The 17,227-nt window shown below is 44.8% G+C and overlaps 1 protein-coding gene across 1 annotated transcript in view; it reads left to right on the forward strand.

Annotated features, from left to right (window-relative positions):
* The window catches only part of GRHL3 (grainyhead like transcription factor 3), a 67,686-nt gene that overhangs the window by 24,348 nt on the left and 26,111 nt on the right, over positions 1-17,227 (forward strand). Inside the window, exons 2-10 of the mRNA XM_060784253.2 lie at positions 1,974-2,160; positions 4,021-4,082; positions 7,182-7,518; positions 8,907-8,986; positions 10,410-10,563; positions 10,684-10,795; positions 12,038-12,132; positions 13,419-13,577; positions 14,784-14,862. Coding sequence (XP_060640236.2) covers positions 1,974-2,160; positions 4,021-4,082; positions 7,182-7,518; positions 8,907-8,986; positions 10,410-10,563; positions 10,684-10,795; positions 12,038-12,132; positions 13,419-13,577; positions 14,784-14,862 — 1,265 coding nt within the window. The remainder of the gene's footprint in view (positions 1-1,973; positions 2,161-4,020; positions 4,083-7,181; positions 7,519-8,906; positions 8,987-10,409; positions 10,564-10,683; positions 10,796-12,037; positions 12,133-13,418; positions 13,578-14,783; positions 14,863-17,227) is intronic.

The raw sequence follows: 17,227 nt of genomic DNA on the forward strand, positions 1-17,227 counted from the left end.
GGAGGGCCGTATCCGGCCCCCAGGCCATAGTTTGAGGACCCCTGGTCTAAGCTATAAAAGAACTACCTAGTGCTCACCTTGTAGACTATTTTCAAGCCACGGTCTAGTGCTCACTCCGAGTCTTACACCGAACTATAAAAGAACTACTCAAGTTTCGGTTTGTAGGCATACTAGCCTGAAGCCATGGCCTAATATTTGCTGTTGGTTCCTATGGCATTGGGCCAGTGAATCCACTTTGGGTTATAGTCTGAACTTTAAAAGAACTACCTATGTTGCTGGACCTGATTTGGGGCCAGAGTTAACTGACCAGGTCTATAAAAATTCACGGCCATTTTCCATCTCCCCCAAGATATGGAGGCCCATAATTCCCCATAGATCTCCCCAAATGCTGACTTTCTGGGGTTTTGAGAAGACCCGGCTCACAAGCCATCAGGCGAGACTTGTTAAAATCCCTGCCCTCAAGTTCATGGCTGTTATTAGCTAATAATAACAGCTGCCTTTTGATTCCGGGACGGTGGAGTCGACCGCGATCTGAGAACAAACTCTTGGCCCTGAGGCCATGGAGGAGCCGCTCCAAGACGGCACCCAGGCACCCAAGGTGGGGCCGCAAAGGGATTTCCATTTGGTTACGTCCCCTCCGGCAGCAGAGATCTCCATGTACTCTGCAACCTGCCCTCTTTCCCACCGGCTGGAAAGGAGGAAAGCTCCGGGGAGTCTCTTCCTATGTCTTTGATTTGCTCTCCTCATGGTCCTGGTGGGATGGTGGGAAGGTTTTACAATTTTGAATACATACCCCAAAGCCCTCCAAGCCAAAGAAAACTGGGAGATCTTTATACTGCGTAATAAAATATTAGGTCTCTTCTATACACACTTTGTTACTATAGGTGAGGCAATTCATGACTACCAATATTTCACATCCCTTTGCATAAACCATGCTGCCCATTTGAACATGAGAAAAGGTTTTCATTTTGCAGAGTCTAAACGAGATGCCAAAATAACCCTATATTTGGGGGTCTGAGCTCTTCAAGAAGGCAGCTATGAATATGGAAGTTATGGCTATGGTATATGGGTTGCTGTGAGCTTTCCGAGCTATATGGCCATGTTCCAGAAGCATTCTCTCCTGATGTTTCATCCATATCTGTGACAGGCATCCTCGGAGGATGTCTGCCATAGATGTGGCGAAACGTCAGGAGAGAATGCTTCTGGAACATTGCCATACAGCCCAGAAAACTCACAGCAACCCAGTGGTTCTGGCCATGAAAGGCTTCCACAACATGATATGGTATATGTTGGGGTTTGGTTCCAGGATACCCAACTCCAAGGATGCTCAAACCCAATTATGTGCAATGTTAGCGATCCTACAATAGGATTAAAAAAATAAAACAGACATTAAGGGCCAGTGAAACAGCACTGGGATTGGGAGCAAATTGGAAGCCAATGTACTTCTTGCAAGAACAGCGTTATCTGTTCTCCAAAATATCTCTCTCACGCTGGTCTAATTGCTGCCTTTTGCACGAGCTGCAAACAATTTCCAAGGGCAGCCCTACATTGAATAAATTACAGTAGTCAAACCCCAGCTACTCCATAACCAGTGGTATGTTTAACAAACACAAAGCAAGAAAGAAGCAAGGCCAGGTGTTTCAGGTGACTGGGTTCTTGCACATCTCCCACTTCTCTATCATTTCATAATATTTCTGAAGAACTTTTCCAGGGTTTTGCTCATGTTGAAGATTAGTAACTAAATGCTGAGACTGTCTCACTGTGTACTCACAAGTGGGATGCAAATGTGTGTATGCAAATACATCTCTCTGTGTGAGAGAGAAAAGAAAGAAAGAAAGAGAGAAAGAAAGAAAGAGTCATAGTTAGCAATAGAGTGGGAGCCAGAAACCAGGGGTGCCTCTCCAAGCTGAGAACGATTACTTTCTTGGATTCTCATACCCTAACCAACTTGATCTTTTTCATGTTCCCACTAGTTTCAGGTCGGTGCGCCTTCTGAAGAATGATGGGATGGGCTTCCAAAAGTTCTCCTGCATGAATGAAGATGAGGCTTGGAAAACTTACCTGGAGAACCCTCTGACAGCAGCCACCAAAGCCATGATGAGGGTCAATGGAGACGACGAAAGCGTGGCCGCCCTGAGTCTCCTCTGTGACTATTACATGGTATGGGAAGCCACTCCTGGCATCAAAAAAGCCCTGCTGTAGCTTGACATTAGTTGCCATGCTTTGATGTTCTCTTATCCCAGTTTCAATCCTCATCACACTGTCCAACCGTAAGCAGAAATGTTCGATCTGTGGTTATCGGAAATTAGCTTTATCTGATTTGGACGCAGGGTCCATATCTCCATCACAAAAGCTTTTGTATTGGGAGAGCTTGTCCTCGGATAAGGGTTGCCAAGTGGATTACAGGAAATGGCTCCTGTAAGGGTTTACAATGTGGTGCGTCAGCAGGTGTTTTGAAAATGATTGATAGATGGATGGATGGAAAGATAGATGGATAGATAAATATTTAGATAGATAGATACTATGTATCATACCCTTCAACATTTTACAGATGACATGTATGGCCAAATGCATCGCCAAGTGCACCAACATCTCAAACGTTACCAATGGGGAGAGCTAGGAAAGACTGCAGTGTTTGCTTTTGCCTGAGACAACTGGGAAGGGCCGAATGTTTCCTCTGGTTCTCCTGCCTCAGATTAAAGGCCCTTGAATTTCCCCAAACAGAGTCTTTAGATTGCTTAAAGGTTCAACAATGTTCTTTATTAAGGAAAACAAACAGGTACTTTAAAGCTTTCTTAACAGTCTATAGGCTCTTTCAATCTTGTCCACAGGGAACAGGCACTATCTTCTTAACTGTAACTAATGGGGAAATCCTTAACTTCTAATCTGGGCAGTCTGTCTTTGCCTCTGTTGGCGTGGAGCCCCTGCACCCGGTACCAACTGCATCTGGCTTCCGCGAGTGACCCTTACCAAGCAGAGCTTTGTAGACTTCCAAGGGAAAAGGAGTTCAGGTTTCAGTGATGGCTGGCTGAAGTCCCTCAGCAAAGGAGCTGTAAGGCTGTATGATCCTCGGCCAAGCTGTGGGCTGTATATCTCCCCAGCCAAGCCGTAGAAGACGAAGCTTTCTACAGGAGCTCTTGGTATTATGTCCTGCATGAAAGCTTCTCTGTGTGGACTGAACCCAAACTGGCTCCTATTCCCTCCAAAACCCAAAAAAGGGGGCAGGACCAGGGAACCTAACTATAATTGACGGGTGGCTTGCCCTATGATTGCAGCCAAAAGAAGCCACCTATCTGCAGAGTCCCGGAAACTTAGGACTACAACAAACATTCAATGCAAAGCAAACAAAATTGGAGCTCCTGGTACAGCTGTACCTGCACAGGATGACAAAGGGTTAACTGGGATTATTCCTGCCAAATTGGGACAGTTGGCGGACGTGCTGTACTGGGCCTTTAAATCAAGTTCGATTGACAATCTCTTCCAAGGCAACAAATGGGTTGCCAATAACATAACCTTTTGTAGAATTTGAGTCACCTTTCACCATCACAGCGTCCCCATGTCCTAACTTGCCTCTGGCAAGATTTACCGGAAATATTCATCTTGCAGAGAAATATTGCTTCCGCCTTTTCAGAGAACTTAAAATTCCCAAGAATTTTGGAGTAGACGGTTTTGTTTAACTAGTTTAGGTCTCTTATTGATCAAACGTCTCAAGTAGTTGCCTTCCTCAAGTAAAGAATGATTTCCCTTGAACGTGTATGCATCCACCAATAGGCAGCCACTGGTCTTAACAAAGAGACTTCCTCATAAGAATCTTTAGCAATATGTTGGCAGTGTGGTTGTGCTTATTATTCATGGAGAGAAGTTGTTTTTTCTGGCATGGGGGTGGATGGTGCAGGGATTGACATTAAAATGAAAGCGGGAACGACAACAGGATCTCTTTGAATAAATGGAGTAGTGTCCATTGGCAGCTGGAAGTCTGACACTCCGCAAAACAGTATTTCTTTCTTTCCACTTTTGCAGATTCCAAAGGAGAAACGGTATGTCCCATCCGGAAACACAGGGCGCAATGACATTGGAAAAAGGTGAGAAAACATTTTTTTGTGCCATATTTCTCAAAGCTTTGCAAAGGATCAGCTTGGGGCAGAGGAGACTAGCTGGCTTCCTTATGTGACATCTTCATTTGCAAAGGATCCTGATGTCCATGAAATAAAAGATATGCAGACTCTTCTTTCCACGTATGAGGGCTGCATTTATCTTTTCGTAACAATCATGCTTAGGGTTGCCCGCTCTTTGCCGCTTTGAGTCTCTGTTAAGAGATAAAAAGTAGCATATAAATACATATAATTATAATGAGCCAACAGTCATGCAGCAGATTAAAAAGCCAATGGGATTTTGGCCTGTATAAATAGGAGTTTAGTGTCTAGATCCAGGGAAGTCATTCTACCCCTCTATTCTGCCTTGGTCAGACCACACCTGGAATCACACTGTGTCCAATTCTGAGCACCACAATTGAAGGGAGATGTTGACAAGCTGGAGTGGTGTCCAGAGGAGGGCAACTAAAATGATCAAGGGTCTGGAGAACAAGCCCTATGAGGAGTGGCTTAAAGAGCTGGACATGTTTAGCCTGCAGAAGAGAAGGTTGAGAGGAGACATGATGAGGGCCATGCGTAAATATGTGTGGGTTAGTCATAGGGAGTAGGGAGCAAGCTTGTTTTTTCCTGCTATGGAAACTTGGACACAGAACAATGGCTTCAAACTACAGGAAAGGAGATTCCACCTGAACATTAGGAAGAACTTCCTGACTGTGAGAGCTGTTCAGCAGTGGAACTCTCTGCCCCAGAGTGTGGTGGAGGCTCCTCCTTTGGAGCCTTATAAACAGAGGCTGGATGGCCATCTGTTGGGAGTGCTTTTCCTGTTTCTTGGCAGGGGGTTGGACTAGAAGTCCCACAAGGTCTCTTCCAACTCCATGATTCTATCACCATGATCTCAGGGTTTGGCTCCAAGTCTCCAGTGTCCATGGATGATCTCCAGGTAAAAGGGTCCACATTTCTCCATGTTTGGAGCGTTCAGCTCAAGAGGAAAGGACTCTGTACAAATGTCCAGCTCAGATATTAAAGTAATATGAATGGCAACAGTTTGCAAGGCTTTGCTAATGTGTTCTTACAATTTGCAAAGTTTCTCCAGAGGATCTATAAATGTAGTTAACTCCCAAACTTCCTTTTCATCCGTATTAGTGCCAAGACTCACTGTTGGCTCTGTTTTCCATTTAACTGGATAATATGGTAGTGTAGACTCATTCATGCAGTTCAATCTGTATTATATAAGTCGACACTGACCAATCTAATGCAGTTCAAACTGCATTATATGGCAGTATAGATGGGGCCTTAGAGGGAATAGTCCTCCCATTTCACATGGCTTTTTTTAGCTTGTTTGTGTTTGGATGACAAATGGTGACGACTGTAGCCAGCAAGGACTACACAAAGTTTAATGACAACATCAGAGTCCATTGTGGCTGTGGCTGATGGGAGTTGTAGTCTAACCCATCATCGCCGAAGAGCACTAAATTGGAGAAAACAGGCATAAAGGATTACTAACATCAATTGCTCAAGCAGTCAAATTGCAGGATAATATTAGAAGCACCTCCTTTCTTCATCCCTGTTTGCAAGCAAGCAAAGGAGTCAGTCCTTTCCTGGCTTAGAAGGTGAAGCATCAAGCAGCCTTTTATGAACACACTGCAGCGAGTTAGAAATAGCTCTGTGAGGCACATAGCAGAAGAGTACACACAGTCCAGGGATTGGGACAGAACTGAAAGGTGCCGATGGGCCATTTATTTTGGGAGGGTGATCTCAATGGTCTGGAAACCAAGGAGGATGAAAGGGAGAACACGGCTTGTGCTGGAAGCAGTTGAAACAACAAGACTATGCTTATCACACCGAGTCCAAAAAGACCACACCCTGCTAGTTCTCTCTGTCCTTCATTAATACCAAAGAGGGCCTCTTTCTTTCGGGATTGCAATCCACTTGTCTCCCAAGAGAATTCTTCTTTCCAATTCTTATTATAGAAAGTGGGGTGGAGGCGGTTAAACGAGCTCAGCCGAGGCCGATCCTTGCGGAGCAGCCCGCTCCCCTTTTGGCAAGATTCGGACCTTCTTGAGCTCCTTCCTTGAGGGAGGGGGCCTCTTGAGGTCTTCGAAATGCCTAGGGCATTTGCGGTAACCTTTGCCTTCGATCCGGTCGAAGGTGGGGAGCCAAAGCTCAACCTTGCCGCTACAATGCCGGTCCTCCCTGGGAGAGCTCTCTCTCAGCGAGGCATCCCCGTCGCCATTCCCACTGGTTTCTGATTGAATTCCTTCTCCATTCAATTATAACAGAGGGAATGAAGGATTTCTATTGGGCCTTATTCTGGACTCCTCGTGTTATTATTGTACCTTTAAGTCCAGTAACCAAATGATAGCAAACTCTAACATAGAGTTTCCATGGAAATACAGTTGAGTTTCGCTTATCCAATAGAAATGGGCCAGCAGAACATTGGATAAGCAGAAATGTTGGATAATGAGGGATTAAGGAAAATTACGTTATGATTTTACAAATTAAGCACCAAAACATCATGTTTTACAAGAAATTGTCATTAAAAGCAATTCAATAGACAGTAACATTTTGTAGTAATTACTGTATTTACAAATTTAGCACCAAAATATTGCAATGTGTTGAATCAGCTGTGGCTCTGGGAGGGAGGCAGACTGTGTTGGACAATACAGAACGTTGGATGAGCCAAAGTTAGATAAGCGAGACTCTACAGTAATTGTCTTAAATTGTTGTGCCCAAAATTAGAGACGGTACTCCAGGTGAGGTCTGACCAAAGCAAAATAGAATGGGACTCTTGCTTCCCTCGATATTGACCTCATGCGCCTAGAATCACATTCACCTTTTTAGCTGCTGCATCACATTGTCAACTCATGTTCAGCTCATGATCTCCTAAGTCTCCTAGAACTAGGTTCTTGTGGGTTTTTTCGGGCTATAGAGCCATGTTCTAGAGGCATTTCTCCTGACGTTTCGCCTGCATCTATGGCAAGCATCCTCAGAGGTAGAGGTCTCCTAGAACTGTTTTCAAGTCAGGTATCACCTGTCCTATATCTCTTTATTTTGCCTTGAATTGATGTTCGCTGTTCCTCCGCTTTGCAGGCACTGCCACGTGATGGATTACGAACCCGACATTTCCTCCTTCGAAAATTCAGCTCAGCTCATGAAGCTCTTGGCGGAGAATGTCTCCGTGAGCCAGGAATACTCCGACTTGCCCAAGAAGAATGGCTTGGTGCTGGATGGTCTCCCCGCTCCCCACAAGCCCCCCGCTTTGCCCCCGGGTCCCAGCAAGATGGAAGCCAATCCGGAGAGCTACATGATCCCCTCCAGCGACGTCTACGACAACGGCTCACTCCATTCCCTCTTTGATGCCATCCATGTGGCTCCTCCGCAGCAAAGATGGCAGCCGGACAGCACCTTCAAGGAGGACCCGCAGGAGGTTAGCTTCGAGTTCAAATTTAGAGGCTCAATTTGAGAGTTTAGTCGGTTTGGACTTTCAGTGGCTCTTTTGGAAGGGTTTTGAGGTCTTTGCCCTCCATAGAACCCCAAACACTACAGTCACCCCTCCAGATCTGGAGTGTTGTCTTTTACGGATTTGATTATTTATGGATTTTATTTAAAACCTTCTCTCTAGGAATCTTTAGGTCCTCCAATGCAATTCTAGGGTCAGCTTCCATTGGAAGTTGAACATGGAGTCCGATTGGAAGACCCAGATATTCCTAGAGAAGACAAACAAACACACAATTCTTTCACTCTTACAGTGGTCTTGTGCCTCCACCTTTGCAAATGTGGAGGGCTAACTATATATCTTTTTCTTTCAAAAGTTGGTGAGAATTTCTACTTATTTATTTGATTCATAGTCAAGTTTCTTTCTCTCTGGCACAACGTCAATTACAAAACATTCTGAAAATGACATACTAGCATTAAATAAGGGAGCTACAAAAAGGATATTTAAGAATAGTGCAGTGCTTTGGGTGCTGGGCTAGGGGTGCATCTACACCAGGCATGGGCACACTTGGGGCCTCCAGGCGTTTTGGACTTCAACTCCCACAATTCCTAACAGTCTCAGGCCCTTTCCTTTTCCCCTTCAGCTGGTAGAGGGAAGGTTGAGCCATCCCTTCAGCACTGAGAGATGCAATCTTTCTCTATGACAGCGAACATGGCTTGGGAGGGTCACATGCAATTAATGCAATTGGTGCTGCTCCCATGTTCCGCCACACAAGCCACATCCTACACAGAGATGAGCAGAGCCACCACGTTTCCCTAAATGAATAGCTTTGGCAAGCCTTGGTTTCAGAGCCTGATTCTGGTGAGCTTGGTTTCCAGAATTTACTGGGATATCTCCATGATGGGCCCCCATTGAGTCATTATTTGGATACACCACCTGCAACTCAAATCCCCCACAAAACGGAGGGTGTGTTGCATAGCCCCCTATGTAATGCCATTCACGTAGGTGTCATCTATACTGCCGAATGAATGCAGCTTGACCCCACTTTAAGTGCCATGGCTCAATGCTAAAGTCCTGGGATGTGTCGTTCAGTCAGTCCTCTTTGGAAGAAAAGGCTAAAGACCTTGCCAAACTACAACAGCATTGAGCTATAGCAGTGCAAGTGCTATGAAACTGCATTGATGCTACAGTGTAGATAAGGCATGGGCAAACTTCGGCCCTCCAGGTGAGAGGGAAAAGGAAGTAGCTTGAAGCTGTCTTTCTTCAGTAGATTCTCATTTTTTGTCTTCAAATAAGTAGTACTCCCTCCCTAAGTGGACTCCCCCCTCTATTAATTCATTTATTCAATTAACACTTTTTCTGGTTTTGTGCTTTGACAGTCCCTGATCTTCAATGACATTCTAAAGACCCAGCCAGAAGTGCCTTGCTCAGAAGGTTATTCCCTCAATGATGCTAAAAGGTAACTATATATGTCTTCTGTATCACAGGCCAAGTCTTCATTGTCTCCCATCCAAGCGCTAACCAGAGCTGGCCCTGCTTAGCATCTGCAATCCAGTGGGATTTAGGATATTTAGACCTCATTCTATGTAGAAATATAATTTACTCACTTGTGGTCCATTCAAAGGGCAGCATTGTGGCAGATAAATCCTGTGGCTTCATCCTATAGTTACCTTGGATTTGCTGTTTAGTGAAGCACTAGGTCTCTCTGGATGAGGAACCAAAATGCCCTCTTTTAAACTCCGAATCCCAGGACTCCATGGATTACAAAGTAGAACCATGACACTATCCTTGCATAGTCTGAATCAAACTTGATAGGTCCCAGAGAAATACAATTGGAGCAAATGTATGCATTGCCCTCATATCTAATCGGTTATGATACTGTTAGGCAATCCCTCATAGCCCGAGGATGATGGTCCTCCAAGTATAGTGTCTTGGCGGTGGGGTCACAGGTGACTGTGGATCCCTGTTCTTGATCTACATGTTCTCCCACAGTGAGGACATCAATTTCCAAGTGGAAGGCGGTCCTGGTCAGGATTGACTTAACGCGCCTTCTTCTTGGCACATTTTGCCCTCCATTAGTGCCTCTTCAAATTCCGCAGCACTGCTGGCCACAGCTGACCTCCAGTTAGGGCTTTCAAGACCAGGGCTTCCCGGTTCTTGGTGTCTATGCCACAGTTTTTAAGGTTGGCTTTAAACCCATCTTTAAATCTCTTTTCCTGTCCACCAACATTACGTTTCCCATTCTTGTGTTCGGAATATAGTAACTGCTATGGGAGACGGTGAGCGGGCATTCAGACAATGTGGCCAGTCCAGTGGAGTTGATGACGCAGGAGCATCACTTCAATGCTGGTGGTCGTTGCTTCTTCCAGAATGCTGACATTTGTTCACCTAACTTCCCAAGAGATTTGCAGGATTTTCCCGAGGCAACGCTGCTGGAATCGTTCCAGGAGTTGAGTGTGATGTCTGTAGGCAGTCCACATTTTGCAGGCTTATAGTGGGGTTGGGAAGACAATAGCTTTATAAACAAGCACCTGGGTATCTCTATAGATGTCCCAGTCCTGAAACACTCTCTGCTTCATTCGGGAAAATGCTGCACTCGCAGAGCTCAGGCAGTGTTGTATTTCAGTGTCAATGTTGATTTTTGTGGAGAGGTGGCTGCTAAGATAGCAGAAATGGTCAACATTTTTAATGTTACACCATTAAGCTGTATTTGTGGCATTGCAGAGGGATTGGCTGGTGACTGCTGGAAGAGCACTTTGGTTTTCTCAATTAACAGTTAGATGTCCAATATCTAATCTAGATCCTTGATGATTATTTATATTCCTGAGCAAAACAGTTTTTTTTTTTAATCTGACTTCCCTGTTTTCCTTGTGTTTTTCTAGTGACTTTGAATACACGCTGGGATCTCCAAAAGCCATCCACATCAAGTCGGGGGAATCCCCCATGGCCTACCTCAATAAGGGACAGTTTTATCCAGTGACGCTGAAGACGATTGGCGATACCAAAGGTTTACATTTGTCCTCCAACAAAGTGAAGGTAAGTCAGTAAGCTTAATGGGTATTTCTTTTGGTTTTTGTTTGGGCAAATAAATTTGCAGATTAGCACAATGTTCAAGTTGATTGGAGTCTAATGTGGGCATCCCTGCTTTCTTCACAGAGTGTTGTGATGGTGGTTTTCGACAATGAAAAGATCCCCATGGAGCAGCTCAAGTTCTGGAAGCACTGGCACTCGCGGCAACCGACAGCCAAGCAGAGAGTCATCGATGTTGGTACGGAGTAGAGGCATTGCGTGGTGTCTTCTGTAGGAAGAAAAGTGAAAGCTGGCACAGCAAATTATAATAGAATATAATAATTATATATAAAATTATATAAGCATATAATAGAATCCTAAAGTTGGAGGAGACCCCCAAGGGCTATCCAATGAGACCCCATTCTGCCAAACAGGAAGATACAATCCAAGCCCTCCTAACATATGGCCACCCAGCCTCTGATTAAAGACCTCCAATGAAGGAGACTCCACCAGAGTCCTCGACAGCATTTTTCAATATCAGACAGCTCTTGCCACCAGGAAGTTCTTCCTAATGTTTCAATGGAACAAGTTTGTAACTGCAGAAATCCTGGGCTCAGAAGAAGAAACACTAATGGGAAAAATGAATTACTCTTTTTCTTGAAAGAACATGAAGTGATCTGTCTGGATTTTGACCTTAGCATCAGGGAAGGAGCAGTGCTTCTTAGAGCCATGTTAGTGGGGCAGTTCATTCACTCCAGGTTTTAACACAGATCTTCATTGAGTTTTCCACGGTGCTGAATCCTAACCTATTAATGTGTTCAGTACCTTGGACAGTCATCTAAATCCTGGCGTGAACCCGCTGCCCTGTTGACATGGGAGATGATACTTGGACCTAATCTGGAATACTTCTGTTCTGAGCACTATATTTTGAGAAATATAGAAAGAAGTTCAAGGAGGTTCAGAGAAGGAAGAGGCAGATGTTAAGAAGAGGTATGGAGAACAAAACAAATGAGGAGAGATTGGGGTCGGGAATGCTCAAGCCTGATGAAGAGAAGGTTGTAGGGTAATGGGATTGCCCTCTTCAAATGCCCCAGAAATGAGGGCCCAAGTCTCATGGATTGACGTAATAGGAGAGTAGATTTTGATGGAACAATTGAAGGAATGTCTTGATAGGAATCGCTGTTGGGCAATGAACCCAATTGCCTTGAGAGGTGATGGGTTCTCCTTCTCTGGAGATCTCCAGAAAGAGGCTGGGCTTCTCCAAAAGGATACTCTTTCTGGAGATTCTGCATTGAGCTAAGGGTTGGACTCTATAGCCCTTAAGGTCCTTTCTGACTCTAGGAGTTAAAGTGGTGCCGAACGGCATTCTCCATATAGATGCATCTTAGAAGGGATTCCCAGTTGGCTTAGTAGGGCGGGATCTTTTGAAGACAATAATACGCCCTTCATTCAAGTTGTAACTGAGTGCAAAAGAGTTAACTGAATGTTTCCTGTCTCCCAGCTGACTGCAAAGAGAATTTCAATACTGTCCAGCACATTGAGGAGGTAGCTTACAACGCCTTGTCCTTTGTCTGGAACATTGCAGAAGAAGCAAAGGTAGGTGGTGGGAAGGGAGCCATATCCATTTCTATTGCAAATCTGTATCTCTTATGCCATTCAAATTCTTACAGACTTCCCCCGAGAATGCTGGACATTGTAGTTGGCAAGGATGCTATCCAGTCTGTGAACGATCCTTAATTTCCTACAAGGAGCTACCATTCCTAAGTTCTTTAGGGGGAATGAGAAAGAATATTGATGCTTATGCATTGTTCTCAGTGTATGCTGGAGAACATTTGAGTCCAGTATCAGTTCTTCATCTATCTTCCAAATTTGTTGAAATAGCAAGAAAAATGCTTTGTCATTTTTGTACAGTTAGCTCTCTGCTTGAGTTTAGGGAAGCAGGACCCCCATGAAAATGAAAAAAAAAAATAGCATATACAAGAAACTCCTTTTTTGGTAATACCCAAGAGAAAACCTCTCAAGGAATCCCTAGGTTCTCCAGAACATATGTGTGGAGAATATGTATCAGACATTGAACATAGTATCATGCTGAAAGACCTACAAATAACTAGAGAACTTCACAAATCTCTGGGTCCTTCAGCATGGCTCTACGGTCAATGTCTGCTGGAAGTTGCCATAATATCATAATGGAGGGCCTACAAAATGCATAGAGAAGTGGCCCCTCTAGAAAGACCTCTAGAATCTGCCAGCATGATCCTTTGGTCAATGTCTGACACAGTATCATGCTGGTAGAACTACAAATGTCCAGAGAAGTATCCTTCTTAGAAGGACCTTTAGGACCTTCCAGCATGACCGTATGGACAACTGCCAAAAGTTGGCCATAGTATAATGCTAGATGACCTATAAAAGCCTAGAAAGGACATGTTCCTCCAGCAGAGCTCTACAGTCAACTTGTGCTGGACGCTGACCATAATATCATGTTCGAGGATCTACAAATGCCTAGAGAAGTATCCTCTCTCTCTAAGAAGACCTCTAGGATCTTCCAGGATGACTGTATGGTCAACTTCGACCAAAAGTTGGCCATAGAATCATGCTGAAGGACCTACAAATGCCCAGTTCCTTCTGACAAAAGGTGGCTATAGTATCATGCTGGAGGACCTACTAATGCCTAGAGAGTATGTTCTCTATGAAGACCTCTAAGTTTCTTCAGCATGACTCGATGGTCATCTTCTGCCAAAAGTTAACCATAGTATCATGATAGAGGTCCTCCTGGGCTTTTGTAAGGCCCTTCAGCATAATTCTATGGTCAACTTCTGCGAGACTTCAGTGTTGTGCAGAAGGAGAACCCACCAACAACGAGCTCCCCCATCTCTCTCCTGCAGGTCTTTGTTGGAGTGAACTGCTTGAGCACGGACTTCTCTTCCCAGAAGGGAGTCAAGGGTGTCCCTCTGAACCTTCAGGTTGATACCTATGACTTCGGCACGGGGACTAACTGCCTGGTCCATCGGGCCATCTGCCAGATCAAGATATTCTGCGATAAGGTAGAGTCACACTTTTTGGCACGGTTTCCATCCGACTAAAACCAATGGCTTGAGCCTGGGAAATGACTCTTTGAGAAGCTTTGCAAAGACTGATCTGCTGGAGGAAGAGCCGGGCCTTAATGCAGGCTAAATATGCTCAGGCTTTGATTGTGCTTTTCCTGCACGGCAGGGGTTGGACTAGATAGCCCATGTGATTTCCTCCAACTCTATTATTATGTGATTCTAGGCTGTGGGAAAAGTTCAGCTTAGAACCCAAAGGAGAGTCTCCACTCAAAGCCCCCTCGTACACTGCATATAATGAAGTTGAACTGCATTATGGGGCAATGTAGGCCTATATAATCCAGGTAAACTGCATTATATGGAAGTGCGGACGGGGCCAAAGGGACTACTAAATATACCTTTGGCCTTTAAGAGGACTTTAAGGTCAATTTTGTTTTGAACGGAACCCCTGGGAAAACAACTTTAGTCCCCTTTAATTTTATGTTTTCAAATGGGGTTAACCAGCAAACTTCGGGAATTGTGGGAACGGAAGTCCAAAACACCTGGAAGTCCGAAATTTGCCCATAGCTGTGATAAGTGCTAATAGTTCAATACTATTTTAATGTCTGAGGGTTTGCACATTTCCCACTTTTGGGGTAAGGGTGGCAAGGTAAAAATAATGATGGGAATGATGATGACACAAATATGAAATAGTTTGGTTTTTTTGTAGTTTATGCATTCAAATGTGTCTGTCTTTGCCTAAATTTAAAATTCTATTGTATGGTGCCACATCATTGTTAGCCACCTTGCAGGCCCGTAGCCAGGATTTCGATTCGGGGGGGGGGGGGGGGGGGAGGTTTTTTTCAGGGGAGGTTTCGGGGGGGGGGCTGAGTTTCAGGGGGGGGCTGAGTCTGAGTGTAAGAGGGTCTACCCTAGCAAACCTTTTGCATCATTACCCCAATACCCCCATGCATATGGGATATATCGAGTATGGTGATCAGATCATGATATGAATAAACATAACAGTTTAAATAATGCACCAATAAGGCCTTTTCGCGAACGACCCTGAGAATTTCGGGGGGGGGGGGGCTGAAGCCCCGCAAGCCCCCCCCCCCCCCCCGGCTACATGCCTGCCACCTTGAGTCCCTCTGGGGAGAAAGTCGGGATCAAAATAAAGTAGGTGGTGGGGATGATGATGGAGCTGAAGGCTTTTTCTCTCTCCTTTAGGGAGCAGAGAGGAAAATGCGGGATGACGAACGCAAACAGTTCAGGAGAAAAGGGAAGTGTCTGGATGCCAACAATAATGGTGAGTAGAAAAGATGGAAAGATATCGACAAGTTTGGGGGGAAGTGTGAAATAGGATAAGAAATGCCACAAGGAGCAAAAGGCATTGACATATCGTCCAGCTTTCCTGATTTGACAAGGACGAATTAGTTAATCGTGTGCTATTTTTCGAGCTGTTTTTCTGCATTCTTTGGCAGAGAAGGCAAAAAACCTTGTAAAACTACAACTCCCAGGACTGCATAGTAGTCATGTGCATTCAGGGTAAACCTTGATTTGTTTCGTGTCCTGGCTTTTGATGGGATTCCTGATCCGTTTCAACTGAGTCTCCCGAAATTGGGAGGTCAGATATTTGTTTTTGGTGCTGAAAGATCCGTTTTCTTTCAACCCATTATTTGGGAGGACTTCACCCATAGTCCCAAAGCGCCCAGGCCTAGGGGTGCAGGCTTTGGGCCTATGTGCCTGGTCCTTGCTTGGCACTGTGCGCTCGGCTTCAAGTTCTGTGAGGTCCGGGCGCGTAGACCCAAAGTGCTGGAGAGCGCTGAGAAAGGAGCGCTCCTTACTCAGTGCTTGGCTGCAGGTCCTGCCAGGCCCCAGTGCTTTGGACCTACACCTACATGTGCAGCAATTGATCCAAAAAAACAGGCTTGGATCCGATACCCACTCCCGCCTGACTTTCGTATTGAGTTTATTTTCGTTCCAGGAAGGGGCTTCCAGTTTTGTGCCATCCAAATGGACAGAGACAAATCTCAGACCCATGACTGCTCCATAGCCTTGAGCCGGTGCAGTTAAGGCATTGATTCTCCTGTTTAGATGTACCCTTAGAAATGGCTGTGGTCAGTTATTTTGAGCCACCAGTCAGTTTGCACCCGCTTCTTTCCATTCAAGAGCAATTGCAAGTCTGAACCAACCCAGCTCCAACCGGATCTAAAGTTCTCTTTCAAAAAGACACCTTCTTTACTCATACTTTTTTCCCCTCCTATTTATTTACCCGTCGGTTTTATATACCCTGACATATGCCCCGCAGGGTACTTACGAAACAAGTCCATATTCAAAACAGAGCAAGCGGCATGTTAAATAAAAACACCAATAAAAAAACACAGAGAAGGGGCAATGGGATGGGGAGATAAAAATAGCAGTTCAAACCAGTCTTGGGAAACTCAGTGGTACCATGAAAAGCCCAGATTTTGCCCCAGGTCTCAAAGATAGCCAGGCAAATGTGTCTAGAAGCAAGAACCAAGATCCAGCAGAGCCTCATTTAGGGTCTCCCAAAACTACAACTCCCAGGACACCATAGTGGGGTCGAACTATATTAATTCTATAGTATGGATATACTGTCGAAGAGAAAACAAACACCATATTCAGAGTGGAACTGCACTGGTCAGGATTTGTGTTAAAATGTTGGATATCTATTAGAGACATTAAGGTAATGTGTATTGTATTGTCGAAGGCTTTCATGGCTGGAATCACTGGGTTGTTGTGAGTTTTTCAGGCTGTATGGCCATGTTCCAGAAGCATTCTCTACTGACGTTTGTCCTAAAACTGCTAGGCCATTAAATGCTAATCAAAGTGGTCATTTGGAACATCCACACCTACCTCAAACAGACCAGAGTTTTTTCTCCCAGCCTGGATACGTAAACCCAATTTTCCTAGTTTCCAACAGACCTCACAACCTCTGAGGATGCCTGCCATAGATGCAGGTGAAATGTCAGGAGAGAATGCTTCTGGAACATGGCCATACAGTCTAAAATACTCATAACAACCCATGTTGTGTATAGCTGTTGTGTAGCATATGCAATATGGTAAAAGGGACGGGTAAAGAATGGTGGGAGCAGCTTGGGCATTGGCTAAGAACTTGAGTGGGAGCTGGATGATTGGTCAGTGGGAGATACGTAAGTTGGGCAGAGCTCAAAGTTGGTGTTAGTTCTAGTGGAATGAGATGAGATGATTGCATCTGCACTGTAGAATGATTGCACTTTAATGGCCATGGCTCAGTACTATGTAAACTTGGGATTTGTAGTTTGGTGAGGCAGCAATACTCTTTGGCCTGGAAGGTGATGGGCCTTGCAAAACTACAACTCCCAGGATTCCAGAGGATGCAAAACACCTCTCTGATCACGTCTATTCAACTCCCCCTAGGGTGTATTCACACTGTCCAATTAATGCAGTTTGGCACTATTTGAACTGCCATGGTTCAATAACATGGAGTTGTAACTTTATAAGGCCTTTAGCTTTGTCCGTCAATGAGTGCCTCATGAAACTACAACTCCCATAGCCTTAAGCCTTGGCTGCAAAACTGCATTACCTCTACAGTGTTGATGCATTCTTAGATTCAGCAAGATGAAGAGATGATCTTGAAGCAGAGACTGGATGGGTTGTTGTGTTTTCTG

The sequence above is a fragment of the Anolis sagrei genome, chromosome X (genome assembly GCF_037176765.1).
Source record: "Anolis sagrei isolate rAnoSag1 chromosome X, rAnoSag1.mat, whole genome shotgun sequence".
NCBI classification, from domain to species: domain Eukaryota; kingdom Metazoa; phylum Chordata; class Lepidosauria; order Squamata; family Dactyloidae; genus Anolis; species Anolis sagrei.